At 40.2% G+C, this 13,706-nt stretch overlaps 1 protein-coding gene across 1 annotated transcript in view; it reads left to right on the forward strand.

Moving 5' to 3' along the window:
• The window catches only part of LOC139720541 (protein polybromo-1-like), a 53,018-nt gene extending 47,155 nt beyond the window's left edge, over positions 1 to 5,863 (forward strand). The window contains exons 35-37 of the mRNA XM_071631897.1: positions 3,411 to 3,534; positions 4,218 to 4,445; positions 5,827 to 5,863. Coding sequence (XP_071487998.1) covers positions 3,411 to 3,534; positions 4,218 to 4,445; positions 5,827 to 5,863 — 389 coding nt within the window. The remainder of the gene's footprint in view (positions 1 to 3,410; positions 3,535 to 4,217; positions 4,446 to 5,826) is intronic.
• Positions 5,864 to 13,706: the final 7,843 nt, after the last annotated feature.

Here is a 13,706-nt window from a genome sequence, read left to right on the forward strand (position 1 = left end):
GAGCAAGGTTACATGAACATTGCGACTGTATCATTTGAAGTAGTTCGGAACATCACTAAGTAAGAGAAATGTCATCGCTGATGTTATCTCAAGCTTTGGAGTGCCAAAAAAGTTGAAACGAGGGCAGAACTCTCCCCCCGCCTTCTTCCTTCTGCTCTCATTTAAGCTGCCCCACGGGTACAAGTTCACTGATCTGTGATTGGGTGTGGGTGTCCTATCCTCAGCTGTTACTTTTTTGTTTGAATTTTTCTTTTTTCTTTTTTCTTGATTTTTGTATATCAGTTGATACGTTTCAAAAAACTGACTCACGTCTTCAACATATTTCTCCAATTTACTTGAATTGTTTGTATCTACCTTTTTTTTTTCCCCTTCATATTGGGTCCAGACACAGTCCTTTGTGTGAAAATCAGCATCGCGAGAAACTGTCCTAAGATTTTTGACTGACTATGATATCATAGACTTGACAGACTGAGCCTTTACACAAGGTCACTGCAGTTGGAAGTTCACACTAGTATTCATGTGATGTTAGACCTTGGGACTTGTCAAAATTTTGCTGTTTGTCGCATTGCCAGACCTCGAGGCTACTACTGTAGCTTTGAGAGCATTGCCATCTGTGCATTATGGCCAATTAATTTGCATGTATGTGCATCGTGAAGGAAATTTGATTGTTTATATGTCGGTTTTAAAAATTATTTCCCCCCTTGATGAGCTTCGAAGACTTGTATTGGCTTGAACGTATGATCTGCTGTGGAATTTGACTTGTGTGTTGCACAATTTCTGTGTCTGAAAGAAAAAATGTACGAAAGACTGTCTGTCACACTTTGTCTTCTTATTCTGTTTTGGGAAAAATCCCAACAGACATCCTTTCCTTTTATCTTGTAGAATGTTATCACCTGGTATATATATTTTTAGATGGGGATGGAGGCACACCATACATGTATGTTTGCTAGTGTCTGCATTGCACACCCAACTTGCACTCTATACCCAAAGCTTTTGATACCACAGAGCTTATAATCCTGCAGAGTCAATGTCTGAAATGCATTTGTTGTAGTGTTGCAATCTTTATCAGCCCTGAAAGGGTAATACCTGCTTCACATCCAGCTGGACCCCATGGGAGACCAGTGTAGTGCAGCTGAATATGGGCTATCCAGCCATCTTCTCAGATGGAAAAGTGAAACAGACAAACAAATAAACAAACACCTTGCATTCGATAATCTATAGTGGTGGCACCACAGTGTAAATCTTCCTTTACAGCAGTGGAAAGCATTGAAATTTGATGTAAGTTTTCCTTTCATCCAGAGAGCTAGCAACAGAAATGACAAATACGAGGTTTCGTTATCCCAGAGAAATCTTGTGGTAATATTCAACAGTGTTAAGGCGATAATAGACCATGTAATTCTCGCTATCGCCAATGACGTAAAAAGTACCCGGATGTTGATTTAAGCGTCATTTACGGTGCATTATGGGATAGTCCGGTAGCAAAGTCACTTCCGTTCGTACGCGCGTGATACGTGACTAATGCTATTTACACACACAACCGACTGTATTCTACGTGTACTTCCGGTTTTCTCGACTTGAATTACAGCTTTAATATGATTTGAAAATTCTCCATTCTTAAGAAATTGCTGTTAATACGACTATTGGTTGTTGCTGCGAAGCTGCCATGTGTTGTTCGCACGACAATAAATGAAAAAAATCTGCAGAAATAGGACCCTTACTGGCATGCGAGACGTGACGTGGCCGCGTGGGTGAAGTTTGCGGGTGACTCCACAGCGCAGTACATGCACGCGCGACTTACTAGTAGTGGTAGTATTATAGTAGCACTAGGTAGTAGGCCTAAAGTGCCTACGTACATTGTACGTACTTACTTGGAAGAAATTGCTTCGGAGACAGGATAAGTTCGAGATCACTGTTCGTTCCCGATTGTGTTTGCGACATTTCGACAGAGAACAAATAAAAAAAAAAGATGGGCATTCCATGACGATATACTGTATATCCACGTGGGTGAATATTTTCCAGCATATTTTCAGGGTATGCAGAGATGACTGATCTGTGATGTACGCCGTACCGGTATGTGTTAGCTTATGCGCAGGGTGCAGCAGTGGTGCATGCTAATGCAAGGCCGGCCGGCGGCGGCGGGGACTACAGTGTACGAGTATGACAGGCCTGGCCACTCACTGGCTCGGGCGGTACAACGGCCTACTGTACTAGTATCCGTGGTCGGCGCTGCGCTATAGGTAAGGTACACGTACGCGCACGCTAGCGTTGTGCAAATTATGACCCGCACCGGAAGTGCCCTTGCTACCAAGTGCACTAAATCTTGACGAAAAAGCCACATCCGGGTACTTTTTACGTCATTGGCGATAGCGAGAATTGTAGTAAGTTACAGTGTCATACAATTTAATGAAGGCTATGGGGGGGGGGGGGGGACGGTCAAGTGTTGCAGTGGCCAATTTCCTTTTCTGTTTTTATGTTGTTTTACTCAGATTTTCTTTACATGATCAAAATCCTATTAGAACTAAGCAACCACTTTGATACTTTCCAGTTATAGAATTCACTTGATGAGTGTGCCAAGTTTTACGAAAGACAGATACCGGTAATCTCTTGTAGCAGTTGCTATGGCGATTTAAACCCCTTTTATTGTGTGTACGCACAATAGAGAGTGAGTCATTGCTATTCAAAAGACCCTAAAATTCAGAGCCCTTTCTTAAAAGTAGAAATGTCGCAGCATTTATTTTCTGTCACTGTTTCAGTTTGTTCATATCATCCAATTTTGATGATTTTGATGATTCATGAGCTATTCATGATATCAAAACTAAAAGTCTATTCTCTAAAAAGTTGTCCAAACTTTATACACATCAAAAAAGGTGTATCTGATGACTTTCTGCTGTTTTGAGATGGAAGGTTGCATTGGTATAGATATGAAGATGTCTAGGGCATGCACAGCATGTGCTACCATAAACCATTAAAGAATGAGAGATGTCAAATATTTATTCGAATGTTTCGCCGAGGGCTCATTCCATTGAGGATTTTACCATTATTTCAAGACCCAATAATAATTTCAGTTACAGTAGTAGCAGCTGCATCACTTTCAGGTGATTGGTTGTCACTCAACTACCATTTCTGTCAGCTGCAATCAGTACTAGAATGATGGCAACTTCTTGCAGCAACAGCTTATCCAGAAGCAGGATTACTATGATACTTGTCATTGCAGCAAGAGTGGCTACCATAGCAACTTTCTGTGAAATGGAACCCAAACGTTGTCTGTATTAAAGGTCTGTTTCTTTTCAGATTGTGTCTTTTCCCAACATTCCTTTGACATATTGCATCATAACATTACTGTACAGGAAAAACAAACAAACCCTAACTTATGGTGTTGTTGGGATGGGGTGTGTCTGTTCTTCCATCAGGTGGCGTACCTCAGGGACAGCAGAGCATACCCGCCCAGTACCCTCCCTTGGCCCCACCCCAGCCCATGTTCGTTCCTGCCCCGCCCAAGACACAACGACTGCTGCACTCCGAGGCATACATCAAGTGAGGCATCTGTCTTCTTCTCCTTCTTCTTCTTCTTTTTTTTTCCCATCTGAAAGAGCAATATGAACCTCAAAGCGTGACTATGCAGACTTTCTCCCTGCTTTATACGTTCGTAAACTCTAATCTTGTGTTCATTCTATGTTTATTCTCAAGTCTCTCGTGGGTAGACCACATGAAAAATCAAGTGATAATTCAAACTTACAGTCAACAGTGTGAACTGGCAGGGTGAGACCATTAGGGATGAAGGGAAATGAAGAGTGGGATACAGCATCATGAGTTGTCATGACAACAATTATGATGGAGCATGTATTAAACTCAGAGGGAAGTGCTGGGATTGCTAATTATTTTCTTCTTACTGATATAAAAAGATAGCACCTCTTGTAAACCTTGTGTAATTTTCTGCTGTGTTACACTCATTTGCATATCATTTGCATATTGAGAAGTTTATGTTACTTTGAAGGAGGACAAAAAAAGGTCAGTGAATCTTCAACTTGTCGATTTTTTAATCTTATCAAGATTGCTTTAAAAATGCAAGGAATTAATCATGATGAAAGGACTCCCGAGGTAAACTCTAAGGGTACGGTCACATATAAACTGTGATTCATCTTAAAAAGCTTTAGCATGGTTCTGTATTCCTGTAGAATGATACCGAATTTCTTCCTCATTATTTATCCTCCTCTCAGGTACATCGAGGGCCTGAACAACAGGTCGGAAACCATCAGCGACTGGAAGCAGAACCTGACGGCCGCCAAGGAGACGGTCGCCATGACAGAGCAGCAGAAATCCCGCCTGCCCCGCCACTGGTTCGCCCAGGGCGTGCTGGGAGAAGAGGGCGACATTGTGGACGCCCTGTGGAAGATGCGGGACGTCATGCTGAACGACTCGCTCGTGATGCCACAGGCTTTCCAGTTGTAAGTGTGCGGAGTTCCCTTGCTCAGCTTTGGGAGGACCTTGTTATTTCATGTGTATGTGTGTGTGTGTGTGTGTGTGTGTGTGTGTGTGTGTGTGTGTGTCTGTCTGTCTGTCTGTCTGTCTGTCTGTCTGTCTGTCTGTCTGTGTGTCTGTGTGTCTCTGTGGGTGACATTTAGAAAATACAGATCGACGTAGGTCAGAGTCATGACCTGATACTTGCAGTACAGGAACTTTAAGTCGTTGGGAAAATTTTAGACTCCAGTCAGTTTGTGAGTCATCTCAACATGTGCCTTTATGGCATTCAAATTTATGTGTAAAGCCCTTTTGGTTGATCTGCTTAAATCTGCTGATATGCATCTTTCATTTCACTGCAGTTGTCAAAAAAAAAAAAAAAAGGTAATGTCCTATTTAGATGCTTCCTGTTTGTTTGTTGTGCTGTAGAAATGTGATCGTTTACAGATAATTCAGTCATGTAGTTTGGTAATCAGGAAATAGAAAATATCTGTTTCCATATATTCATTTGTATAGCTGGATAATCAGGAAACAGAAAATATCTGTTTGAATATGAAACAAGATGGTGAGATGGTGAAAGGCATGTAATGTATTCACTAGAGACCATTTGTCTAGTTTTGTGTATTGAGCTTCCAGAAGTGTAACTTCAAGAATTTCTTCCTTTTTGTTCCCCCCCCCCCCATCATAAATCATGAGTTTCTTAATTGTATTTTTTGTGATGCAGTGAAGCAGGATAGCACACATTTTACCCACTGAAATATGCTACTCATTTTTTTAAATGTTATTTTGTACACCAAACTTATTTGATTTTTCTTTTCTTCTTGGGAGGAGGGGAAAAGCTTCATATGACATCATGAAAGTAGAGCCCTAATTAGCTGTAGCTAGCCATGCACAAAAATGTAAATGATGCAGAAACTTGATTTAGCACCCAAAAGAGATGTCTTTTTATTCATGTTCTGTATTAATTATTATTTCCAAACCAAATTCAATATCATCCTGATGTATTTCTGAAGCACATCCAAATTGAATTTAGCTAGCTGTCACACTTCTCCTTCTCCTCTTTCATTTTCTTTGTGTGTGTACAAATAATTGAACATATTAATGTATTCATATGCAGTTAAGTGTTGCACATGATGTAGTTTCATGCAAGCATGTTCTGTTAAAACAGACATTTTAATAGTCGATATTCAAATGCAGCAAAGTGCTTGCACTGTTTCACTGTACTTTCTAGTGAGTATGAAGTCAACTACATGTACTTTGTGCTCAAGATGAGAATAGGACTTTCACTTACTCAACATTCTACATTGACAACGACATGATAAAAAATGAAAGCTCTATGTTGAATTGTTTTGTTTTTCTCCCTGTCAGCCAAACTCTGGACACGGGCGCACAGCCTGCGCTTTGATGACAGGTGACATTCCACGTGTACAAGGAAGAGATCTCAGCACCATCTTCTGAAATGCAACGTTCAAACAGCACCCCTGCCTCGATTGTCCTGTCATGCGCTTTCAAAGCTGGAATGTCAGTTGCTTCAGCGCAAGTTTATGGGACTATTCAATGCTGGGGAGTGGAAGAGTAAACACTATGTTACCAATTCACTCAGATTCTCCAAGAGGCTCCCAGAAATCTTTTGTATCATTTTACGTCCTGACGAAAAAATATAAAAAGCTCTACTGATATGAGATTTGCTTGTGTCCATTGAGGTGCTTGTGGAACAGAAGTATCTCCCTGCTTGCCTTACGGAACCTTTTGTGGTTTTCAATGTCTAGATGTTGTCGATAGCCTTGATAATGCAATCACTATTCATCTCAAAATAAATGATGAAATCTGCCGCATTTACTGTCGCACAGTGCAATGCGTAAAGTGGCGCGAAGTGATGAGTCGAGAAAATTTCGTTACATGTTGATAACTACGTTTCTATGATTTACGTGATTAAAATGCTCAGAAGTATTGAACATTCCACTCAGAAAATATGCATGATATGTAATGGGAAGTACAAATGTGTGACTGCCCTGAATATGAATTGTGCTGAAAATACAAATCAGTTCCTAGATAGGAATGATTTGTACCATTATGTAACCTTTGTTGAATTTATGTTGATATTGCATTTTATCTATGTTGATACATGATTAGATACCTGGTTCTCCTTTTTATAAAAAGAAAGATGAGTACCTCTCCTGTTGTGCAGTTAAACCTGTGTCACAACTAACCTGTCAATAGCAGCCACCTACGTACAATGGTTAACAAAATTGCAAGCTCAGGCCACACTGTCCATAGTGGCCACCTTTAACAGTGGTCACTTCGTGTTTCCCTGTGATAAAGCCTTGATAGGTAGATAAGATTTGACTTTATTGAATCCAGAGTGGTAGTCTTTCTACCTGTCTCCATGTCATTTTCGGAAGAGATGTGTGGTTTGTGATTCTCAGTCCCTCGGTAGACAAAATGAAACCAAAAGCAAAAGGAATATGGTTGTTAAGAACTTCCCTGCTCACGTGTGCGCCAACTCAGTGAGAGAGACTTCTTAATGGTGATATTGCTTTGTATGCTACAGGTTTTTTTTTTTTTTAAAACATGGTTATATGAAGTTTCATCACATATCGACCAAATTTGTTTTGTTCAAATTCATCTTTCTGTCATTTCAAGCTGAAACTCTGTACTGCGTAATGAGGTAATTAAGGGGAAATACGATAGCTTGTACTGTTGTTGTGTTGCTGTTACAGAGTATGAATGGATGATACAAATACATGACAGTGATCATGACTACACAAGTCAAGGCATGTTGTGACAAAAGATAACTTTTGCTCTTCCTTTTAGAAGTTTACTGCAATTTTAGAAGTTTACTGCAATTCCTATCCGGGTTGCACTTTTTTTCCTGTCTGTCTGTTTTGTTTTGTTTTGTTTTTGTTTTTGTTTTTGTTTTTGTTTTTGTTTTCTGTTTTTTGTTTTTTTGTTTTCAATTTGAGGTCTGGTACTAAAGGATAAAATTGCACACTCGCTCGTCCCCTGCAGGCAAGACAAAAAAATCACCGCCCCAGATCTGGCTCACTAACGTCAGTTTTGCAGGAAATTCAGACAAGGAATGCAGAAATCAACGTTTGACATCTGTTGTGAAACATGTCCAAAAAAAAGCCACATCCTGACCAGAAATAGACACAGAGATAGGAATTTCCTGAAATCAACCAGAAATAGACTCAACTCACCTGATGTAGGGGGGAAAAGTGGGAAAATTTCAGGATGGGAAATTTCTTGAACTCGATATGCTTTACTTTTCAATTTGTTTGATCGTTTGTTTTCTTCATTATGTTATGTACAGTGAATCTAATTATTGTGTCCTTGGTACTGTTTATGACATACAATTGATTTTGTGTAGTGTCTCATTCTGTATATGTTGTTTTTTTCTTTTTTCTTTGTTTTTGTTTTTGAGAAAATAGTCACTGTAATGCTATCATAATGCCATTTGTAGTGTAGAAGTAACCTATGGAAAATTTTTTTTCCCAAAATGTGTTTTTTACACGTTTCAGACAATTCTAAGCATTTTTTAAAAAAAAATTTCTTTGAAAAATACTAACCCTAGCATTTTTCCAAAAAAAATTCAAAATGGCGCCAAAAAAAAAGTTATGGGAGTTAAGGTCCAAAATTTTGGGAATTACTAACTAGCAGGTGTACTACCTATACACAAAATTTGGGTTCTTAACTAGCACTTTTCATCCTTGGCAAATGCCCTAACTCTAACCCTAACCCTAACCCTAACCCTAACCCTAACCCTAACCCTAACCCTAACCCTAACCAACCCTAACCATAACCCTAACCCTAACCCCCTAACCCTAACCCTAACCCTAACCCTAAACCCTAAACCCTAAACCCTAACCCTAACCCTAACCCTAACCCTAACCCCTAACCCTAACCTTAACCCTAACCCCTAACCCTAACCTTAACCCTAACCCTAACCCTAACCCTTACCAACCCTAACCATAACCCTAACCCTAACCCCCTAACCCTAACCCTAACCCTAACCCTAAACCCTAAACCCTAAACCCTAACCCTAACCCTAACCCTAACCCTAACCCCTAACCCTAACCTTAACCCTAACCCTAACCCTAACCCTTACCCTAAACCCTAACCCTAACCCTAACCCTAACCCTAACCCTAACCCTAACCCTAACCCTAACCCCTAACCCCTAACCCTAACCCCTAACCCCTAACCCCTAACCCCTAACCCCTAACCCATTACCCTAACACTAACGCTCTAACCCTTACCCCAACCTTAACCCAAACCCTAAACCCTAACCCTAACCCTAACCGAAGCCCAACCCTAACCCTAACATAGTTTCCTTCCTCTGCAGTTGGCGCGAAATTATACAGTTGGCACTACATAAAAATTAAATCACCACTCTTAGCTGTCTGCTTAGAAAGCCAATACAAGCACGAATGGACATAATTGTACAGCCAGGCTCAGCACATGTACATAAATTCCCTAACCACAGTCAAGCAGTTTTCCACTTTAAAAGTTGGCGCAGAATTCAAATATTAACAGTTGCCGCTACATTCAAATTAAGTCACAATTATTACTTTGTGCTGCTTACAGCCAATACATACATGTATGGAAATTCCCCATCCAGACTCACACATGTATGGTACCCACAGTCAGCAGTTTCCCGCCTTAACAGTTGGCGCGAATTCAAATATTAACAGTTGCCGCTACATTCAAATTAAATCGCAATTCTTAGTTGTGCTGCTTACATAGCCAATACATACAGGTATGGAAATTCCCCAGCCAGACTAAGCACATGTATGGTTGCCACAGTCAGCCAGTTTCCTGCCTTAACAGTTGGCGCGAAATTCAAGTATTAACAGTTGGCGCTACATTGAAATTAAATCACAAGTCCTAGCTGTGTTTCTTACATGATAGCCAATACATAAAAGTATGGAAATTCCCCAGCCAGACTCAGCACAAGTATGGCAATTCCCAAACACAATCAGCCAGTCAAAACCCAAGTCTCATCCTAATTGGAAGTAGTATAACTGGAATTCAAATTGTATTTCAGAGTATTTCAAACCAACATGGCGGGAATCTACATCAACAGGGATATCGACAGTGCCATCCTGATTGGAAATCACAATGTTATGAGTGCTCAGTTTAAGCAGAAGTATTTTTGTGGGACAGCAATCGTCATCATCATCTGAACGCATTATGTCCTCACTAACTACCCTTTGGCTGCCTTCAGTGGGGGAATCCAAAAGTTCCTGGTTGAGAAACCGTGCACGGGTAATGTATGATATTGTACTTTTTTCAAATGAAATTACGTGTTTGGGGTGAACATTAATACAATTATTGATATCAATATGAGGTAGAAACTACATTCTTCTTGCCACAAGAGGGCATTATTGCAATTTATACATGTGCATACTAACATTATTCTTTAAAGTTGTTTTCCAACATTTTCTAAAAAGAAAGATTCAAAGGAACAAACTGAGAAAATGTGTGAAAAACCTATAGGAAAAACAATTCTAATGGTTGTTTACACGTTTTTTACACTTATTTTTTTTTTCTATTTGTATTAAATATAGCCGAAGGCCTTGGTCTCGACAACATTTGGGTAACACACTGCACCACGTCAGAAGAGGTGGAAAAGTGATAAAAGAAACCAACCACAACCAAATCATGGCAAACGGCGAATTTTGGAGAGCGTTTGGCGAATGGATAGAAGTGAGTTCTTGAAATGTTGCAACCTACATTGTTATCCCATCCCTAACTACCCTTTTGCGTCAGTAAAATAGCATCAGACAAAAGAAAAAATCTTTGCTAAATTGACACAAATTTAAAATGAATTAGGTCAAAATATCACAAAGTATAACGAAGCGTGACGAAGTATGATGAAGTAAGCGATAAACTGACCAGATTTATTGATTCAATTGGATTATTTCGATGATTACAATTTGTTTCTAATCCCACTTATTCAAATCCATTTTTTGTGTCTCATATTTCTTTAGGGAGTCATCGGGACCGAAGGAGAAGACAACTATGTATTCGCCTTAATTGAACATGGATGCGATAGGGTGAGAACGAGTTCAGCCATTTCACGGAAGTAAACCGCCACGTTGTCTAAACTACCTCGAAGCTACACTCCGGCCTCGACCTGACGATGATGGATGGATGGATAATGTTGAATGGCGACTTACAACACACCCTTCGTAAACAAGAAAGGGCGTTCCAACCGAAGGCGGACATGCTAGGAGTTACTGCAATCCTGAAGGTGGCGACAGATGGCTCCATCATTGACATTGTGAGTAAATATTCATATTTAATCATTGTTTCTAAAGTTCAAATAAAAAATGCAAGTATTCATTTGTCATTTTGTTGAGTAGCAGATGGGAGGTATGAAAAGAAATTTTAAAGACGTCTGGAAGCAAGGCTAATTGGAATTGAACTTTGAAATTCACATATTATAAAGAATTTACTCATGGCCTAATATTTCCCTTAAATATGAATGCTTAACAACGATTAGTCTTCCTTCCAGCCGCCTTCAAAATTTCATGTACAAAGTCTATCCATGGGTTTTTTGGACTTCGAAAAATTTTCGACTTCTCCATAGCCAATGTACATAAAACTTTAAAGACGTCTGGAAGCAAGACTGATTGGAATTAAACTTTGAAACTAACAAATAATAGACTTTGGGCCAGTCACATACTTTTGGAAAAGTTTGAGTTCTTAACTGATATTACTCTTGCATCCAGCCGCTTTCATATATATTCTATGTACAAACCTATGGTAACTTTAGAAGGGTCTAGAGCTAAGACTAAATGGAGTTACACTATGAAACTAACAAATAATAGATCTTGGGCAGTCACATACTTTTGGGAAAGTTTAGATCCTTTACTAATATTAGTCTTGCATCCAGCCGCTTTCATATATTTTCTATGTACAAACATATGGTAACTTTAGAAGGGTCTGGAGCTAAGACTAAATAGACTTACACTTTGAAACTAACAAATAATAAACCTTGGGAAAATCATATACTTTTAGAAAAGTTTGATTCCTTAACTAATATCAGTCTTGCATCCAGCCGCTTTTATATCTGTTCCATGTACAAACCTATGGGAGGCAATTGGAAACTTCAAAAGCGTCTGGAGAAAAGACTAAAGGGAGTTAAACTTTGAAACTATCAAATACAAGACCTTAGAGCAGGAACATACTTTTGGGAGAGTTTGAGTCCTTAACTAACATTAGTCTAGCTTCTAGCTGCTTTCAAATACTTTTTGTGTACAAACCTATGGTAACTTTAGAAGGGTCTGGAGCTAAGACTACGCGGAGTTAAGATCTGATATTTTGGGATTATCTATATCTCTACTAGGCCTATATATCCTATTAATTTGGGTTCTTAACTCTGAGGTCACCAAGTGTGAAACCCCCTAACTCTAACCCTAACCCTAACCCTAACCCTAACCAAACCCTAACCCTAACCCTAACCCTAACCCTAACCCTAACCCTAACCCTAACCCTAACCCTAACCCTAACCCTAACCCTAACCCTAACCCTAACCCTAACCCTAACCCCCTAACCCTAACCCTAACCCTAACCCTAACCCTAACCCTAACCCTAACCCTAACCCTAACCCTAAACCCTAAACCCTAACCCTAACCCTAACCCTAACCCTAACCCTAACCCTAACCCTAACCCAAACCCTAACCCTAACCCTAACCCTAACCCTAACCCTAACCCTAACCCTAACCCTAACCCTAACCCTAACCCTAACCCAAACCCTAACCCTAACCCTAACCCTAACCCTAACCCTAACCCTAACCCTAACCCTAACCCTAACCCTAACCCTAACCCTAACCCTAACCCTAACCCTAACCCTAACCCTAACCCTAACCCTAGTCCGAAAATCCCATAGGCTTTGTACATATGTACTAAGCCTATGGGGTTTTCCCACAAAAAAATTTGTGTACAAAACCTATGGAAAATTTTTTTCCCAAAATGTGTTTTTTACACGTTTCAGACAATTCTAAGCATTTTTTAAAAAAAAATTTCTTTGAAAAAATACTAACCCTAGCATTTTTCCCAAAAAAATTCAAAATGGCGCCAAAAAAAAAGTTATGGGAGTTAAGGTCCAAAATTTTGGGAATTTACTAACTAGCAGGTGTACTACCTATACACAAAATTTGGGTTCTTAACTAGCACTTTTCATCCTTGGCAAATGCCCTAACTCTAACCCTAACCCTAACCCTAACCCTAACCCTAACCCTAACCCTAACCCTAACCCTAACCCTAACCCTAACCCTAACCCTAACCAACCCTAACCATAACCCTAACCCTAACCCCCTAACCCTAACCCTAACCCTAACCCTAAACCCTAAACCCTAAACCCTAACCCTAACCCTAACCCTAACCCTAACCCCTAACCCTAACCTTAACCCTAACCCCTAACCCTAACCTTAACCCTAACCCTAACCCTAACCCTTACCAACCCTAACCATAACCCTAACCCTAACCCCCTAACCCTAACCCTAACCCTAACCCTAAACCCTAAACCCTAAACCCTAACCCTAACCCTAACCCTAACCCTAACCCCTAACCCTAACCTTAACCCTAACCCTAACCCTAACCCTTACCCTAAACCCTAACCCTAACCCTAACCCTAACCCTAACCCTAACTCTAACCCTAACCCTAACCCTAACCCTAACCCCTAACCCCTAACCCCTAACCCCTAACCCCTAACCCCTAACCCCTAACCCCTAACCCCTAACCCCTAACCCATTACCCTAACACTAACGCTCTAACCCTTACCCCAACCTTAACCCAAACCCTAAACCCTAACCCTAACCCTAACCGAAGCCCAACCCTAACCCTAACATAGTTTCCTTCCTCTGCAGTTGGCGCGAAATTATACAGTTGGCACTACATAAAAATTAAATCACCACTCTTAGCTGTCTGCTTAGAAAGCCAATACAAGCACGAATGGACATAATTGTACAGCCAGGCTCAGCACATGTACATAAATTCCCTAACCACAGTCAAGCAGTTTTCCACTTTAAAAGTTGGCGCAGAATTCAAATATTAACAGTTGCCGCTACATTCAAATTAAGTCACAATTATTACTTTGTGCTGCTTACAGCCAATACATACATGTATGGAAATTCCCCATCCAGACTCACACATGTATGGTACCCACAGTCAGCCAGTTTCCCGCCTTAACAGTTGGCGCGAAATTCAAATATTAACAGTTGCCGCTACATTCAAATTAAA

This window comes from Diadema antillarum, unplaced genomic scaffold, assembly GCF_040938485.1.
Source record: "Diadema antillarum isolate AM-2024a unplaced genomic scaffold, OU_Dant_1.0 scf00000011, whole genome shotgun sequence".
Lineage (NCBI taxonomy): Eukaryota > Metazoa > Echinodermata > Echinoidea > Diadematoida > Diadematidae > Diadema > Diadema antillarum.